The sequence below is a fragment of the Hyperolius riggenbachi genome, chromosome 3, assembly GCF_040937935.1.
Source record: "Hyperolius riggenbachi isolate aHypRig1 chromosome 3, aHypRig1.pri, whole genome shotgun sequence".
Taxonomy (NCBI): Eukaryota; Metazoa; Chordata; class Amphibia; order Anura; family Hyperoliidae; genus Hyperolius; species Hyperolius riggenbachi.
The window spans coordinates 226,278,293-226,297,562 of NC_090648.1; the positions used below are offsets into that span (position 1 = coordinate 226,278,293).

General features: G+C 42.9%; 1 protein-coding gene across 2 annotated transcripts in view; it reads left to right on the forward strand.

The window, feature by feature from the left end:
• Positions 1–19,270, forward strand: part of CHKB (choline kinase beta) — a 72,860-nt gene that overhangs the window by 23,805 nt on the left and 29,785 nt on the right. For both annotated transcript variants that reach the window (XM_068275872.1, XM_068275869.1), the window contains exons 2-5: positions 3,032–3,140; positions 3,263–3,376; positions 6,378–6,511; positions 18,786–18,890. In XM_068275872.1, the coding sequence (XP_068131973.1) occupies positions 3,032–3,140; positions 3,263–3,376; positions 6,378–6,511; positions 18,786–18,890 (462 nt within the window). The remainder of the gene's footprint in view (positions 1–3,031; positions 3,141–3,262; positions 3,377–6,377; positions 6,512–18,785; positions 18,891–19,270) is intronic.

Here is a 19,270-nt window from a genome sequence, read left to right on the forward strand (position 1 = left end):
CTGCAAAATCGTGTCCACCCCTGGTGGAGGGGCGATCTACCCCTTTTTCTCATCTACAGAGAGCGACTTCTTAATCCTGAGTGAGGACAGGTCTAATCTCCTCACCTGCTTATACAGTGGTTGCCTGTGTGGTAACCCACGTTTGTGAGTATATTCTTCTCACTGATTTGCCTTACTTCGTTTGTTTTAACATACTACACTATATTGGGCTCTCGGTTTCACTATATATATATATATATATATATATATATATATATATATATATATATATATATATATATATATATATATATATATATATATATATATATATATATATATATATATATATATAATTTTTTTTTTTTTTTTTTTACCTATTGCATTGTTAGGGGGAGGGGGGGGGGGGGGTATGGTTATAGATAATGGCAGGTGGTGCCGTTCAGTCTTTTTTTTTTTTTTTTTTTTTTTCTTTTCTCTCATGTCTGCCAGTAGTAAAGATGATTACATGCAGGCCGATTGTGGATCACACAATATGAACAAATCACAACATACATGTGGAATGTCAATCATTTCTTGATCTCTCTTCTATTTTTTAACGTCTCACTTTGCAATGTATTTCTTTTTTTTTTTTTCCCCTTTCCACTAAAGTTCCTCTTTAAAGTAGTGTAGCTTTACTTACCTGGGGCTTCCTTCAGCCCCTAGAAGTCCGCTGTTTTCCGTTCTTCTGGTGTCCCCTCTGTAGCGGCCACTAACCCCACCAAACCCAGGCATGCACAAAAGCTGTTGAACTGGCAGGTTTGGCGGCCGCTACGGAGGGGACACAAGAAGAATGGGAGACAGCGGAACTGCGGCAAGGGACACTAAGATGTAGGAGCTGAAGGAAGCCCCAGGTAAGTAAAGCTACACTACTTTAATTTGCCACATGTATCCTTTAAATTTCAAGATGATGATGGTTCTAGTAAATAATTGAAATCGCATATATTGAAATTGTAGACTAAAGCCTAGGTTCTCAATGTGTGGTATGTGTATCACAGGTGTACTTAAGATGAGTCCAGGGGGACTTCGAGTTTCCAGGGGGACTTCAAGATTTCGAGTTTTAGAAAATGGGTCCTATATAAACCACATCAAACTAATATTTTAGCTAAAAACAATAGTAAATACTTGGAAACTGTTAAGAAATGATTACCATGTACTACTATTAACTATATTTGTATCAAGGACTACGTGAGATAACCTTTGCCATACCAGTAGGTGCTTGGCCAGCACAGGATTTTAAAAGGAGTGCATACCCATGAAATGTATAGAAACGCTGGTTTATAGGACACCTGAAGTGAGAGAAATGTGGAGGCTTTCATATTTATTTTTTTGTAAGCAGTGTGAATTTCCTGGCTGTCCTGATGAGCATCTGCCTCTAATACTTTTAGGCCTCGTTCACAGTAGGACATTGCGTTTTGATGCGATGTTAGTCGCAACGCAAATTACAACGGAACACCCCAAAAAAGTTGCAATGCAACTTAATGCCCCGTTATCGTCACATACAGTAGAGCATAAAGGCAATGAAAAGTATGCTTCCAAGTCATTACTGAGCATGTTTATAACGCACACCATGCAGCACTTGCTAAAAACGCTACACGTTACACACAAACGCAACGTGTCCACTGTGAATATCGTACAGACTTAGTATTGCTGTGTGTTAGTCTGCATTGAAACATTTTCTATTGTGCGACTTTAATATCGCACTGTGAAAGAGGCCTTAGTGATAGACCCTGAACAAGCATGCAGATCAAATGCTTGCTTCAGGTGTGTGATTCAGAAAAAACTGATGCAGGAAAGATCAGCAGGACACTGGCGATTAGTATTGATTAAAAGTAAATAAATATGGCAGTTTCCATATCCCCCACAGGTGTCCTATAAAGTAAGTAAGTTCTCTGAAATACATGTAAAGGTGATTCGTAATGGGATGATTGCTAGTTATCTGTATGTATTGATTTATTGAAGTAGTGTGTTGGTGGACAGGGATATGGGTATTCACTGTCTGAATGCAGGTCCATTGGTTGAAAAAAAAGTATATAGCCCGAGTCAACGTCCATGTGAGTTCAAAGGATGCTTACAAGTCTGAAGGCCTGCTCTGAAGATCATGTAGAACAGAGTCAGCCGTGGTATGGGCAGCTATGTCATTGACGTCATTTCATCTGTTTGCTCTCACAGATCCTTTAGTGGCTAGAAGCAGTTTTACAAGACCAGGTGCACTCTGTGATGTAAACACTCCATTTGATTTACTAAGCTTCTATGGAGCTGGAGTGCACATAATTACAGCAAACCTGAACTGAAACTGATGTTATGAAATAAATGCCTGATCTTATGCAATAATCAATCAAACCTCACCTGGGCCAGGTCCATATACTGTTTGGTTGCTGATAGCCTACATCAGCCTTTCTCAACCTTTTTTACCTTGGAGGAACCCTGTAAATAACTTTTGGATCTCAAGGAACCCCTGCACACAATTTTTTGGTCTCGAGGAACCCCTACATTTATTTTTCAGGAGGCATAGTCTTTAAGTAGGTTAGGCTGCTAATTTCACTATCTCCTATTACACTGCTACTCATTATACTGTCTCCTGACCCCCCAATTTAGTGCTTCATGTTACAGTACCACCTATTATTATAGTGTGCTATATTATACTTCCCCCCCCACGATGGGGTAAAATGCCAAGGAACCCCTGCAGAGTCCTCAAGGAACCCTGGGGTTCCAGGGAACCCTGGTTGAGAAAGCCTGGCCTAGATGTACATTGTGTTTCTATTGCAGTTCTGTAGACACTCCCACTACATCTAGGACTGGTTGGATTATTTAAAACAAGGGTGTCCACACTTATTTCCCCCTTGCGAGGTACTTTGAAAATTAGTCAGTGATTTACCAACATTTCAAATGCTAAGCTTTTTAGCCTTTTATAATGTGGGTATATTGTTACACTATATATTACATAATAGTGATAATGCAGAGTACCCTCATCCAACCTGTGTATTGATTGTTTTCCTGTTTCTGCTTTCAGTGGTGGTCTCAGTAACCTCTTGTATAAGTGCAGTCTCATAGACAGCGTGCAGACGCAGTCATCCGAGCCACGGCAAGTGCTGCTACGACTTTATGGAGCCATCCTTCAGGTAATCTGATCTGTTTATTACCTTGCTTTATATCAAGTCTAGACAGATGTTTTCGCCAGTCATATTAAAAATCTATAATGTACCCACCTTTTTTGAATGTTTGTTTTTGATTTGTCTTACAGGGTGTGGACTCTCTTGTTCTGGAGAGCGTTATGTTTGCAATCCTTGCTGAGCGATCATTGGGTCCTCATTTATATGGTGTTTTTCCACAGGGCCGTCTAGAGGAATACATTCCGGTAAGATGCAGTGCTTAGAAGAGAGTATGACACTTACCAGCAGCTAGAACCATTATCTGTCTGTCAGCATCTGTGTTCATTGAGGGGACTTGAAATAAACACACAATCTGGAGATAATTTGCAGTTTATAATCTTGTTGCGTCAGTCATAGTACCTCTGAGCACTGTCATTTAGACAATTATTTAGGGGCCAGTAAAATGTTGTTACAATGTATACTGACATCAATGCTCCCAGGCCCCTTTTAAACACATTTTGACTCTTCTGTGTAAGGGCCTGTTTCCACTACACGCAGAATGGATGCAGAAAAACGAACTCCAATGACTGCCTATGGGCCTGTTTCCACTAAACGCGATATTTCTGATGCAGATTTTCCTATAGGCATTAATTGGAGTCAGTTTTCTGCATCCAATCTGCATGTAGTGGAAACAGGCCCTAAGGCTGTGAGGCTTCTGCTGTTAAACATCCTGCCTTCGCAAGTTGATCAAATGTTAAGATAAAATATAAGCCTAATTTATATTTTGGCTGACTAAAAAGTGTCACAGTTCCATGATAGTAGAATTCCAAAAACATTAGTGTGGTTGTGTCCTATATTGTCTCTTCCTTCCTGTAAGCTCAAAGGAGTTATCACAGGGACAGCAGATAAGATGCAAGTAAAGCAGTTTAAACGAAAGACAACACTTAAGTTTAAAACTCAGTACACACCCTAAACTGCGGTCTTTGGAAACGAAAGATAAATGATGGGTCGTCGGAGAATCCTTTTTTGTTTTGTGTTCCAGCGACTGTAAATGACAGCGATTTATCATCCATGTAGACCGATCCTTCCTAGTGGATCAGTTTGGGGGATAATCTGTGTCAGTTGTTCCTACCTAATGATGACAAAGGAGAGATGCATTCATGCGCAGTGAGGACCCACAGGCTTCCTATTCCTGCTCACAGCGCAACTTTGTCAGTCACCGGATCCAATGTAATTGCTAGCAGCCAGCCCGGGAGTAGGAGCGCTTACATAAGGGGCCAGTGAGTGTCTCCTCTCTACCAAATAGCGTGGGTATGCTTATATTACCCACGGCATCTGCTCATGGTCCCTTTTAAAGGGAACCTGAAGTGAGTAAAAATATTGAAAATAAACACACAACGTAGCTGCAAATGAATATTACATACTTACCTCACCATCAGTTCCTCTCAGAGGCTCACCATTTTCTTCTTACAGTGATCCCTTCCAGTTCTGACAATATTTTGTCAGAACTGAAATATACCAGTTGCTGTCAGTTATATTTCAGCAGGTTTCAGTTATAACTGAATGTGCAAGGTAATGTCCATGTTTCCCTATGGCTCTAGTGGGTGATGTTGCAGTTTAACAGTGTGCTGACCAGGAAGCTGTTAGGGGGTAATAGAGAATTCCATTGATCACAGTGGACAAATTGGATGCAAGAGAAGAGAAAGAAATTGAGGAATAAACTACACATGAGGTAAGTATGACCTGTGTATGGTTATCTTGACTTTTTACTTTCAGTTCTGGTTCTCTTTAAAGAGAACCTGTACTGAGTAAAATTATTTAAAATGAACACATAAGGTAACTTCAAATGAACATTACATAGTTACCTTGTCATCAGTTCCTTTCAGAAGCTCACCATTTTCTTCTTACAGTGCTCCCTTCCAGTTCTGACAACATTTTGTCAGAACTGAAATATATCAGTTGCTGTCAGTTATATATCAGTTGCTGTCAGTTACAGCTGGGAGGAGAACAGATGTGTCCATGTTTCCCTATGGCTCAAGTGGGCGATGTTACAGTTTAACAGTGTGCTGACCAGGAAGCTGTTATGGGGTAATAGCCATTTTCAAAATGGAGGACGGGCAGTGTTCTCCCCAGGCTCTTTTAGCCGGGTGCGCCACCCGGCTAGATTTGGTAACCACCCGGCCGTCATCGGCTCACCTCCTCCTATGCTGTAAGCAGAGTTGCCCTGCATTTTCATCTCGTCCCACCCGGCTGCTTTTTCATGCCACCCGGCTACTATTTTATGCCACCCGGCTGGAAAAAAAATTCTGGGGAGAACACTGACGGAGAATTCCATTTATCACAGTGGACAAACAGGATGCAGGAGAGGAAAAATAGATTGAGGAGTAGACTACACAGGAGGTAAGTAAACTTGTGTATGTTTATTTTGTCTTTTAATCTTCAGTTCAGGTTTTCTTTAAGGCTCGTACACACGTCCAAACAATCTGCCCAACTATCCTCTAAACGTAGTCTGTTGGAAGACAGTTGGGTTTGTGTACAGCTGGCAATCAACCAGATAACCAACTGATAGCAGGTGGTTTGCCAGATCCATCTAACACAACTATCTTGCAGGTTGGTGAAGTGTGTAGAAGTCTTTTGAGCAACTCTTGTTTTTGAATGCAGACAAGCTGTGCACTTTGTTGTTTCACTTGCACATGCAGTATTGTGATTTAGTTAGTGTGTGTGTGTGTGTACATAATTGTCCTGTAAACAACTTGTCATGTGGTTGGCCATGCATTACGTTGGACACGTGTATGAGCCTTTAGTGCCAGGCTGGATAGAGACAGCAGTTTGATAGTCAAAATTTCAGGATACAAACGAAAGCAATTTCTAATATTTATCCTGGCAACATGGAAAGTTATACTGTAGCATTTCCGTAGCCAGACATACACTTTAACCTTATTGACATTATCCTCATTACCTTGTCCAAAAGATAGACTACCTTACTAACACAGTAATTTTGGTGGTTGATCATATATTGGTAAAACCACATTCTGCACAGCGTATAAATGTCCTGGCTGAGACTAGTTGTTTAGATTGATAACTGTTGCATCAAAATATGACAATCTGCCCAAGAATCTCATCTGATGAATCAAGATGTGTTCAGATGTTGTGATCTGATAACATAGAAGAACAGAGGGATTAAAATGTTGTGGTTTTTTTTTTTTTAGTACAAATTACAAGGTAATTCTCCATGTGGTATTTTTTTTCGTATTTGTTTTTCATTAGAGTCGGAGACTGGTGACAGCAGAGCTCAGTGATCCTGAGATCTCTAGCGAGATTGCAGCCAAGTTGGCCATATTCCACAGGATGGAGATGCCATTTAACAAGAAACCAATCTGGCTTTTCAAGACTATGGAGAAGTAAGTTTGACATACGGTACTTTGTTAAGCAGAAACTCTTGGAATAATTTCTAGGCTGAACAAGTAAAGCACACCGGGTAACATAAATTAAGCCTAGCCACTGTAGATGAGCTATAACTAGATGATCACTCATGTTTTTCTAGTAGGTGCACTTTCCTAATAGCCTATTGCTCCTCCCTTATTTCTGATATGAACACTATGCTTGGGAAAAAGCAGAATAACTTGTTACGCACAGCTCATTAAAGCAATGGTCCATGAGCTGTGAACATATCCCAGTGTTGTACTTTTCCTGCAATATGGTAAAAACATAAATTATTCAGCTGCTAGGGAAGAAAAGTCATTAAAAAATGACTGTACCTAGAGGGAGATAGATGGATAGAGATATTTGTATTCATAATTCCAAAAAAGCATTTTACTCCAAAATCTGTGTTCTTAAAGGGAAGGGGGGGGGGGGGAAGGGGGGTGCAGAGAGGATCAACTAATCAAATAAAATGTGGATATGATAGGAATAATACATGTACTGATTAGCCAAAACATTTGCAGTCACGCATGGTCTGGTCATGATTTGCAGGTTTTTCCTAAATGCAATTTCCAGTGCAATACTGGGTCCTTTTGTATGGCGTGATTACATTTTTTGCGAGATAAGGGGTGTGGCTTCTAGTCGCATAGGAAAATGGCATAGTACCACACTTACTATCGCAGGAGAACTGCAGCAGGCAGTATCATTGTGCTTAGGTAAAAATCACGTCCTACACAATTGCCACAGTGGAACAGGGGTACCGCGATTACAGTGATGAATACGGTGCCCCTTTGATTCCTGTAAAGTTTCAAAATTGAGTCCGCTCTGATTATTGGACCAGAATGCTGTAGGTGGAAAATGGCTCCTGAAGTGAGAGGAATCCAGTGGTTGCCATCTTCATTTCCTTAGAAACAATGCCAGTTTCCTGCCTGTCATGCTAAGCTTTTGGCTTTAGTGGGTTTTTTTTTTGTTTTTTTTAGTCCTACACCTCCAACAAACATGCAGCCAGTAGAGCCAGACCAGAGTTAAAGCCAGGGCTGTGGAGTCGGTCCAAAAATCCACCGACTCCGACTCCTCAGTTTAGGATTCCACCGACTCCTCGACTCCGACTCCTCTAATTTGCATATTACAATTTTGTTGATTAAAAGTATGTAACATGAAATTCATCTCTAACTGCCAACGCTTAGGAATTTTACAAGACAACTGAAGTGAGAAGGATATGTAGACTACTATATTTATTCCCTTTAGACTAAAACTAGTCCTTGGTAAGAGTACTTGTAAAAGGTACAAACCGGAACAAAGAACATCTATCAGGCCCTAGGCAATGTAACTGTGGGTACATGTAAGAATGATGTGCAGGTACTCTGCAAGGGAATGAGGAGACTCTTCCTCTATTCTTCATGCACAATCTGAACAAGGTTTATGGGTGACAGACAACACCTCTGTGTTCAATGTGCACAGCATTCTCAGTGGATTCCCTGCAGCTCTGTCGGGAGTGCATATGTAGAGTATAGTACTACTGTGTAACAAAGTAAACCTGAGACAGATGAAATTAAAGTTTTATACAAACCTGGGGCTTCCTCCAGCCGCCTTCAGGATAATCAGTCCCTCGTTGTCCTCCTCCACCACCTGGATCTTCTGCTATGAGTCCAGGTACTTGAGCCAGTCGGGCATAGTGCGCATGTACACACTCCGCCGCCAGGAGCATACTACACCTGTGCAGCACTATTGCGCAGGTGCAGAATGTTCCTGGCTGTGGGAGCGGCATGCGGCCGGACAGCGCTGACTGGCTGAATTACCAGGACTCATAGCAGAAGATCCGGGTGGTGGAGGACAGCGAGGGACTGATTAGCCTGAAGGGGGATGGAGGAAGCCCCAGGTATGTATAAAACTTTACTTTTCATCCGTCTCAGGTACCCTTAAGGCCTCTTGCACACTGCAAGTGATTCCGATTCAGATTCCGCTTTTTAATCAGTTTTTACATCTGATTCAGATTCCGATTTGCAGTTTGCTCCCTGCACACTGCAAATCGGAATCTGAATCGGATGTAAAAACTGATTAAAAAGCGGAATCTGAATCGAAATCACTTGCAGTGTGCAAGAGGCCTTAATTTGTAGTCACCAAACCCAAATTTTAACAACATATCAAATTATTTGATTTCATCAGCAAAGGGAGTGTATACATTTGCATAAATCAGCATCAGTGCAGAATTATTTCCATCTCATTGACCTTCTCTATTAGTGACACGGCTACACATCAGGCTTTATTCTTACAGCATAGATGTTATTTAGTATATATGAGATTCCTGTGTACACATCATATATACGGTACAGTCACAATCAGATATGTATATCTGACCTTAAAAATATGGGGACTGCTTTATTGAAGCAGCACAAGTAACTAATTTTGATTGGTTTATTTCATTTTTGTGGCCTAAGCACAGCTATTACTGTATATATACATTATTTTTAATGACTATTATCTGAGAAATAGAACATTTTATCATATTTTCTATTTTAATTACAGTTACAAATTCATTAGGAGTCAGAGTCGGTGCATTTTTTCCCGACTTCGACTCCAGGCACCTAAAATTGCCTGACTCCACGACTCCGACTCCACAGCCCTGGTTAAAGCATCTAACCTGTATGCTCATTCTGGGTCAGTGACCGCCATATTCACAAATGGCGGCGGTCCTTGTAGGGGCATGGGCGGAGCAATCGCGTCATCCGTGACGCGATCCTCCGCCGGCGCCTGTCTCCGCTCACCCGCCGCAACATCCCGCCGGCCATACGGAAGCGCCGGCGGGATGTTAACCCGACGATCGCCGCATACAAAGTGTATAATACACTTTGTAATGTTTACAAAGTGTATTATACAGGCTGCCTCCTGCCCTGGTGGTCCCAATGTCCGAGGGACCACCAGGGCAGGCTGCAGCCACCCTATGTCGCACCCAAGCACACTGATTTCTCCCCCCCCCTGCCCCAGATCGCCCACAGCACCCCTCAGACCTCCCCCCTGCCCACCCCCAGACCCCTGTTTGCACCCAATCACCCCCCTAATCACCCATCAATCACTCCCTGTCACTATCTGTCAACGCTATTTTTTTTTACCCCCCCCCCCCCCTGCCCCCTCCTGATCACCCCCCCACCCCTCAGATTCTCCCCAGACCCCCCCCCCCCCCCCTGTGTACTGTATGCATCTATCCCCCCTGATCACCTGTCAATCACCCATCAATCACCCCTTGTCACTGCCACCCATCAATCAGCCCCTAACCTGCCCCTTGCGGGCAATCTGATCACCCACCCACACCAATAGATCGCCCACAGATCCGACATCAGATCACCTCCCAAGCGCAGTGTTTACATCTATTCTCTCCTCTAAACACCCACTAATTACCCATCAATCACCCCCTATCACCACCTGTCACTGTTACCCATCAGATCAGACCCTAATCTGCCCCTTGCGGGCACCCAATCACCCGCCTACACGCTCAGATTGCCCTCAGACCCCCCCTTATCAATTCGCCAGTGCATTATTTACATCTGTGCTTCCCTGTAATAACCCACTGATCACCTGTCAATCACCCATCAATCACCCCCTGTCACTGCCACCCATCAATCACCTCCTGTCACTGCCACCCATCAATCAGCCCCTAACCTGCCCCTTGCGGGCAATCTGATCACCCACCCACACCAATAGATCGCCCGCAGATCCGACATCAGATCACCTCCCAAGTGCAGTGTTTACATCTGTTCTCTCCTCCAAACACCCACTAATTACCCATCAATCACCCCCTGTCACTGCTACCCATCAGATTAGACCCCTATCTGCCCCTAGGGCACTAAATCACCCGCCCATACCCTCAGAACGCCCTCAGACCCCAGCCCTGATCACCTCGCCAGTGCATTGCTTGCATCTATTCCCCCCTCTAATCACACCTTGAGACACCCATCAATCACCTCCTGTCACCCTCTAGCACACCTACCCATCAGATCAGGCCCTAATTTGCCCCGTGTGGGCTCCTGATCACTCGGCCAAACCCTCAGATCCCCCTCAGACCCCCTTCCGATCACCTCCCCAGTGCATTGATTGCATCTATTTTCCCCTCTAACCACCCCCTGAGACACCCATCAATCACCTCCTGTCACCCCCTAGCACTCCTATCCATCAGATCAGGCCCAATACAACCTGTCATCTAAAAGGCCACCCTGCTTATGACCGGTTCCACAAAATTCGCCCCCTCATAGACCACCTGTCATCAAAATTTTCAGATGCTTATACCCCTGAACAGTCATTTTGAGACATTTGGTTTCCAGACTACTCACGGTTTTGGGCCCGTAAAATGCCAGGGCGGTATAGGAACCCCACAAACTGACCCCATTTTAGAAAAAAGACACCCCAATGTATTCTGTTAGGTGTATGACGAGTTCATAGAAGATTTTATTTTTTGTCAAAAGTTAGCGGAAATTGATTTTTGGTTTTTTTTCACAAAGTGTCATTTTTCACTAACTTGTGACAAAAAATAAAATCTTCTATGAACTCGCCATACACCTAACGGAATACCTTGGGGTGTCTTCTTTCTAAAATGGGGTCACTTGTGGGGTTCCTATACTGCCCTGGCATTTTAGGGGCCCTAAACCGTGAGGAGTAGTCTAGAAAACAAATGCCTCAAAATGACCTGTGATTAGGACGTTGGGCCCCTTAGCGCACCTAGGCTGCAAAAAAGTGTCACACATGTGGTATCGCCGTACTCAGGAGAAGTAGTATAATGTGTTTTGGGGTGTATTTTTACACATACCCATGCTGGGTGGGAGAAATCTCTCTGTAAATGGACAATTGTGTGTAAACAAAATCAAACCATTGTCATTTACAGAGATATTTCTCCCACCCAGCATGGGTATGTGTAAAAATACACCCCAAAACACATTATACTACTTCTCCTGAGTACGGCGGTACCACATATGTGGCACTTTTTTTACACCCTAAGTACGCTAAGGGGCCCAAAGTCCAATGAGTAACTTTAGGATTTCACAGGTCATTTTGCGACATTTGGTTTCAAGACTACTCCTCACGGTTTAGGGCCCCTAAAATGCCAGGGCAGTATAGGAACCCCACAAATGACCCCATTCTAGAAAGAAGACACCCAAACATATTCCGTTAGGAGTATGGTGAGTTCATAGAAGATTTTATTTTTTGTCACAAGTTAGCGAAAAATGACACTTTGTGAAAAAAAAAAACAATTAAAATCAATTTCCGCTAACTTGTGACAAAAAAAATAAAAACTTCTATGAACTCACCATACTCCTTACTCCTAACGGAATACCTTGGGGTGTCTTCTTTCTAAAATGGGGTCATTAGTGGGGTTCCTATACTGCCCTGGCATTTTAGGGGCCCTAAACCGTGAGGAGTAGTCTTGAAACAAAAATGACCTGTGAAATCCTAAAGGTACTCATTGGACTTTGGGCCCCTTAGCTCAGTTAGGCTGCAAAAAAGTGCCAATCATGTGGTATCGCCGTACTCGGGAGAAGTAGTATAATGTGTTTTGGGGTGTATTTTTACACATACCCATGCTGGGTGGGAGAAATACCTCTGTAAATGACAATCTTTTGATTTTTTTACACACAATTGTCCATTTACAGAGAGATTTCTCCCACCCAGCATAGGTATGTGTAAAAATACACCCCAAAACACATTGTACTACTTCTCCTGAGTACGGCGATACCACATGTGTGGCACTTTTTTGCACCCTAACTGCGCTAAGGGGCCCAAAGTCCAATGAGTACCTTTAGGATTTCACAGGTCATTTTGAGAAATTTCGTTTCAAGACTACTCCTCACGGTTTAGGGCCCCTAAAATGCCAGGACAGTATAGGAACCCCACAAATGACCCCATTTTAGAAAGAAGACACCCCAAGGTATTCCGTTAGTAGTACGGTGAGTTCATAGAATAATTTTTTTTTTTTTTGTCACAAGTTAGCGGAAATTGATTTTTATTGGTTTTTTTTCCACAAAGTGTCATTTTCCGCTAACTTGTGACAAAAAATAAAATCTTCTATGAACTCACCGTACTACTAACGGAATACCTTTTTTTACACACAATTGTCCATTTACAGAGTTATTTCTCCCACCCAGCATAGGTATGTGTAAAAATACACCCCAAAACACATTGTACTACTTCTCCCGAGTACGGCAATACCACGTGTGGCACTTTTTTGCAGCCTAACTGCGCTAAGGGGCCCAAAGTCCAATGAGCACCTTTAGGCTTTACAGGGGTGCTTACAAATTAGCACCCTCCCAAAATGCGAGGACAGTAAACACACCCCACAAATGACCCCATTTTGGAAAGTAGACACTTCAAGGTATTCAGAGAGGGGCATGGTGAGTCCGTGGCAGATTTCATTTTTTTTTTGTCGCAAGTTAGAAGAAATGGAAACTTTTTTTTTTTTGTCACAAAGTGTCATTTTCCGCTTACTTGTGACAAAAAATATCTTCTATGAACTCATTATGCCTCTCAGTGAATACTTTGGGATGTCTTCTTTCCAAAATGGGGTCATTTGGGGGGTATTTATACTATCCTGGAATTCTAGCCCCTCATGAAACATGTCAGGTGGTCAGAAAAGTCATAGATGCTTGAAAATGGGAAAATTCACTTTTTGCACCATAGTTTGTAAACGCTATAACTTTTACCCAAACCAATAAATTTACACTGAATGGGTTTTTTTTTTTTATCAAAAACATGTTTGTCCACATTTTTCGCGCTGCATGTATACAGAAATTTTACTTTATTTGAAAAATGTCAGCACAAAGTTAAAAAAAATCATTTTTTTGCCAAAATTCATGTCTTTTTTAATGAATATAATAAAAAGTAAAAATCGCAGGAGCAATCAAATAGCACCAAAAGAAAGCTTTATTAGTGACAAGAAAAGGAGCCAAAATTCATTTAGGTGGTAGGTTGTATGAGCGAGCAATAAACCGTGAAAGCTGCAGTGGTCTGAATGGAAAAAAAGTGGCCGGTCCTTAAGGGGGGTAAAGCCCACGGTCCTCAAGTGGTTAAAGGTTCCCTTTCAAACTTCCTGCTAATGGGTTACCCTCACCGAAACAGCTCTGACATGTCGAGACATGGATTCTACAAGATCTCAGATGGTGTCCTGTAGTATTTAGCACCAAGACATTAACAGCAAAGCCTTTAAGAACTGTAATATGTGAGGTGTATTGTACTTAAAGGGATACTTAAGCCAGGAATAAAAAAAATCCGTTTTACTTGCCTGGGGTTTCTACCAGCTCCCTGCAGCCGTCCCGTGCCCTCACAGTCGATCGGAGCCTCCGGTTCCCCACCGTCAGCTAGTTTTGTTTTCAGGACAGGGAGTCGTCAGGTTTTCTGCGCCTGCACAGGCCTGGCCACGCGTATCCTCCTTCATGTTTCCTTCCGCAATAGCGTCCTGCACAGGACGCTACTGCGAATGGATACACGTGGCCAGGCCTGTCGGAAAATAAATGAAACTAGCTGGCGGCAGGGGTCCGGAGGCTCAGTAAATGAATACGAGGGCATGGGAGGACTGCGGGGGGCTGTTAGAACTTTTTTTTTTTTTTTATTCCTGGCTTAACCTCCTTGCCGGTTCAATTCCTCCGGCAAGGAGGCAGCGCAGAAGGTTTTTTTTTTTTTTTTTAAATCATGTAGCGAGCCTAGGGCTCGCTACATGATAGCCGCTGAGCGGCGTCATCCCCCCACCCACTCCGAGTAAGCAGGAAATCCCGCTCAGAATGGGCTTCCCCGGTCGCCATGGCGACGGGGCGGGATGACGTCACCGACCAAAAGGATAAAAGGGGTTTTAAAGGAGCTTAAAAGCCAAAACTTGGTAATTAGAGGAGGCAGTGGTGGACTTGCCCCCTCCAAGCAGACACAACACGACTGTACATTCAGTCTATTTATAAACGAACTCCAGATAAAACAAAGCAACGCGTTTCACGGGTCAGCGCCCGCTTCCTCAGGCAATAGAAAAAGGAGTTACAGCGTCTAGCAAAACAAACGACACTCGGCGCCTCCAGATAAAACGCATTGCTTTGTTTTATCTGGAGTTCGTTAATAAATAGACTGAATGTACAGTCGTGTTGTGTCTGCTTGGAGGGGGTAAGTCCACCACTGCCTCCTCTAATTACCAAGTTTTGGCTTTTAAGCTCCTTTAAAACCCCTTTTATCCTTTTGGCGCCTCTGTTCTCTCTTATATAGTAAAAAAAAAAATGCTGGTTGCATATAATATGCTGTAAATAATGTTTTAGAGCAAAGTTGAAATGCAGGGTTATATTCCGCTTTAAGATTTACAGCAGCTGATTTTTTTTTTTTTTCTTACCCTGTCAAGAGAGTGTTGGGCAGTCTGAATGTTACAGCTGCACTACAGGTGGTGTGAGAAAGCACTGACTGGAGATAATGGAGGAGTCGGCATTTTTTATTTTTTATCAGTCAGCATTCCCATTGCAGATTTGGTATGGTTGGCTGCTGCTGATACCAGAAATGAGGATGTGGACATGTGCACTGTTTGGCTCTGAGGTGTCTGAAATGTGAAAGAAGCACTTTGTTGGTTGTAGGTGGTGTATGACTGAGGTGGCCAACAGTGCTGTGGTGCATTTTGTGTTGTGAGCAAAGCTTCAAGTTAGCAGCAGCAGTAGCAGCTTTTGGTTAAGTAGCCAGAGCCTGGAGAACAAACGGGGCAGTGTCTAGGCCACAGAGTTCCACAGAGACACCCCTTCCCCCTCATAGACCCGGGCACAATATTGTGATGCAGTAGCCATCAATGCTCCCCAGTATTAGGTATGCTCTTATATAGCTAGCCAGAGGTGGCACCCAGTATTAGTTATCCAGAGGTACCCCACTTTGTACAGGTGGCCAGAAGAGCACCCAGAATTAGCCAGATACAGCTACCTCCAGCATAAGTAGCCACAGAAGCCCCCATTATTAGGTAGTCAAATGCAGTGCCCCAGTATAGGCAGCCAAAACGGCCACCATGATTAGGTAGACCCCAGTATGAGTTACCCAGCGGTAGCCCCTAGTATTGGGCAACTACATGTAGACCCTCCCCCTTATGTGTCCCTGGTATAGGTAGCCAGATGTGCCCTCAAGGTTGAATGGCCAGATGATTTTTGTCTAGTGGCACTGGGAGGGCGGCCCAACTCCTCCCTCCCTCTCATCAGGCCCTGCATCTGTGCTTCCTGAAATATGCAGTTTCTGTGCAGAGGTTATTACAGTGGAAACCCTCCTCCCCCATGCTCTGAATGTTATGCTGTAGAGGTTTGCGTTCCACTGGGCTTCTATCTCCAGCACCGCTCATGCACTACTTCCTGATTCTAAAGCATAAGTGGTGCTGAAAACAGAAGCTTGGCAGGAGGCAGACCTCTACCACATGATGTCTAGAGCCTAGGTGAGGTGAGTTTCCTCTGTAATAAATGCTGTGCCATGCTGTGCCAAAGCTTTGCATATTGCAGGGAGCTGTGAAGGGGGTCCAAGGAGAGGTTGGGAGGAGTTGTGGTCCCCCCCCCCCCCCCCCCGACCTCCTGCACAGCTCTGCCGCCCCTCTCCTGCACTGTGCCCTGAGCGGTCACCCTCCTCACCTGACCCTACAAACGTGGCTGAGAACTTGCTTCTGACTTTGCCTCCCCTGCCATTCAATATAAGGAAAAGGGTGGAAAAGAAGGCATGGGGGGGTGTCTACTTTTCATCTGTGTCCTTCAAAGACAGATGGTTATCAAATGGGAAGATTCTATCTATCTATCTATCTATCTATCTATCTACATAATCAAGTTTTTGTTTTGTTTATTATCATTAGTATTATGATTGTTTGTTTTCGTTTGCTTTGTTGTCCCCAATCAGAATAGCAGGAAGGAGGGGATGGGTTAGGGAGGCTGTGGAGTCTGGGAAAGTCTCCCCCTTTATTTTTATTTTTTTTTGGGGGGGGGGGGGGTTAATATTGGAGTACGACATTGGCTCAGGTTTTCACCCTCTTCCTCTGACCCTTCTTACTTTCAGTCGAGGCTCTGCCACTATTTGTTGTCTGTTAGCTCAATGTTGGATGACATTGCCTTACCTAGGTGTGTAGTCTGTGATTGTCCATTCACTACGGCACACACCCCTGAAGGGATGATGGGCTGGAACCTATGTTTGGCACAAGACTATTTGCTCTGCATAGCCACTAGGTTGCAGCACTTGCGCTTCCCCTGTTGGAGGCCAAGAGAACAGGTAAGTGTACCGATGAGAACAGCACAATGGCAGACTGGATGGCAGCAAGCAGAATGTGGTCAGTATACTGGCAGAATATAGTGCGTTCTCATGCAGTGGTTATTACAGGCAGATTTATAGTTGGTAGGCAGGCAGAAATGATGCCGATGGCTAGCCTAAGGTCTTTGACAGGAACAAGAGACTAGCCAGGGCCAAGCTAGCCAAGTCAGCATTAATGATATCCAGGCAAAGTAATACTAGTCCAGAAGTAAGCTCATCAGAACTGCCAGCAAGCCGGGGCTGTCAAAAAGGTTATAAGTAGTTTTTTTTTTTTTTTTTCAACTCTCTAGGAACTGTCAGCCATAGGAAGCTCTACTCATATGCAGCCTAATTAATAGCTCAGAAAATCACTTCTTCATCAGATTTGCTCCAGTTCTCTTCGCACAAATTTTTTCCCATCGTCTTTCCATATCAACTGTGTTTCCATGTCATGCTGTGACAATATTCAGATTTAAACCTTTCCATTACATTCTATAGTTTTTTCAGTTCTTGAGTCCTAATAGAGAAACGAAGTCTGGCTAGTAAAATAGATTATTGCAGTTTATATGTTTTAGTTGCTGTTTGCACTACCGTAATGTAAACCCATGTGCACCATTTTGTGCAATATGCTCCTGCATCACTGCACCAGACTCCGCAGTCTCAGCACAGATTTCCCTTAGAGACACTGAAGCAAAAAAAAAAATATGATATTATGATTTGTATGTGTAGTACAGATAAGAAATAAAACATCAAGATCAGATACATCAGTCCAGTACAAAAAGAGTTAAGAAACTCCAGTTTTTATCTCTATGCAAAAAAGCCATTAAGCTCTACTGGAGAGGGCTGTCTTCTGACTTTTATTATCTCAATTGTTAGTAAACCATTTTCTTTTTCTCTGGCAGAGGAGAGGTCATTAGTTCACAGACTGCTCTGAAAGAATCATTTTGAATGCTGAATGTTGTGTAATCTGCACATATTATAGAATGATGCAATGTTAGAAAAAACACTATATACCTGAAAATAAAAATGAGAATATTTTCTTTGCTGCTAATATTCTAGTAATTATTCATAGTACACAACCAATTCATTATATCATATTTATTTTTTTCGCTTCAGTGTCTCTTTAAAGCGGTATTGTCACCATAAAAATCAAATTTCAACAGCAACTGGTCAGAGTGTATAATCGGGGCCGGTTCAAGTAACAGTTGGGCCCTAGGGCAAAAAGCATCATTAGAGGCCCTTTGTTGCAGCCAAATTTCCCTCCTGGGCCCCTGAGCTGGCTACTGACCCTCCCCCAATCAACTCCCAACTTAACAGACTCTGCAGAGTCACTGGGGAGCAACAGTTGGGGCCCTGGGGCAATTGCCCATTTTTTCCTATGGTAGCTGAGTGTATTAAGTGATAAAGATGCTAATCCTGCATTCAAAACTTTTTCTGCTGTTATGGTTTTGAGTTATCACATACTTTAGGAGCACTGGCCCTAGTGCCAAACAGTGCCAAAAAGTTGAATGCTGGGAGTTCTTTTTATCTATAATATATTCCTCCTCTTCCATTTATTTCCCTGCCTAGCTGATCACTTGTGTTTACAAGCAAGGCTGAGGTGACTCAGTGATTGGATGTGTAAATAAAAAAAAAAGACTCTGGGAGGAGGGCAGCTAATGAATACACATGAGCAAGAGAAGGGAGGGGGGAAAACAAGAGTCAGCGAGGATATGATGTCAGCATTAAGCTTGGCAAGATGGCCACTGCCTAGAGTGGGATTCTGTGCTTTTCATTTGTAAAATTCACAGGAATCATTACATGGATAGCACAATACATCTGTTGTAGAAGTAGTATTTATCTACTTATATGTTTTTTTTTTTTATTTCTAGGTTAGCATGGGTGTTGCTTGTTCTTTAAATGGCAGTCCTTGTTTGCTTTGCCAGTAGACCTATGTACCATTAACGATTGTCATAAATCCTCTGCTCTATGGAAGGAGTGATCAGATGTATAACTTCTGCTCTCTATTAGGTACATGTCTCAGATTTCATCTCTCACCTTTACACAAGACGCTCTTGTAGAGAAGTTCAACATCCTGAAAAGCTTCCACTTGGAGGAAGAAATGAAGAAGCTAAGGTAAGATTGCAGCAGAATCTAATTTAAGTTTTGTAACTGGATTAATAACTCCACTCACCACTATACAAGTTCAGTTGATGAGCCATTGATACTTGCAGCTCTGAGGTGACTTTGGGGGGGATAGTCTTTCATGTGAGAGCAGCAGAATACAATCTTTTCTCATAGCTTCTTTCCTGTTTTACTACAGGAAAGAGTTAGACTCTCTGTTGATATAAAAAAAAGTGGCATGCTGCATCAATTTAACTCATTAGTTATTACTTTACATGTATTTTGGTGGTCCCCAGGACACCCTGAGAATGTGGCTTCTCCCATTTGGATACATAAGTCAAAAAGGTTTAATGGGATACTGTAGGGGGGGTCAGGGGAAAATGAGTTGAACT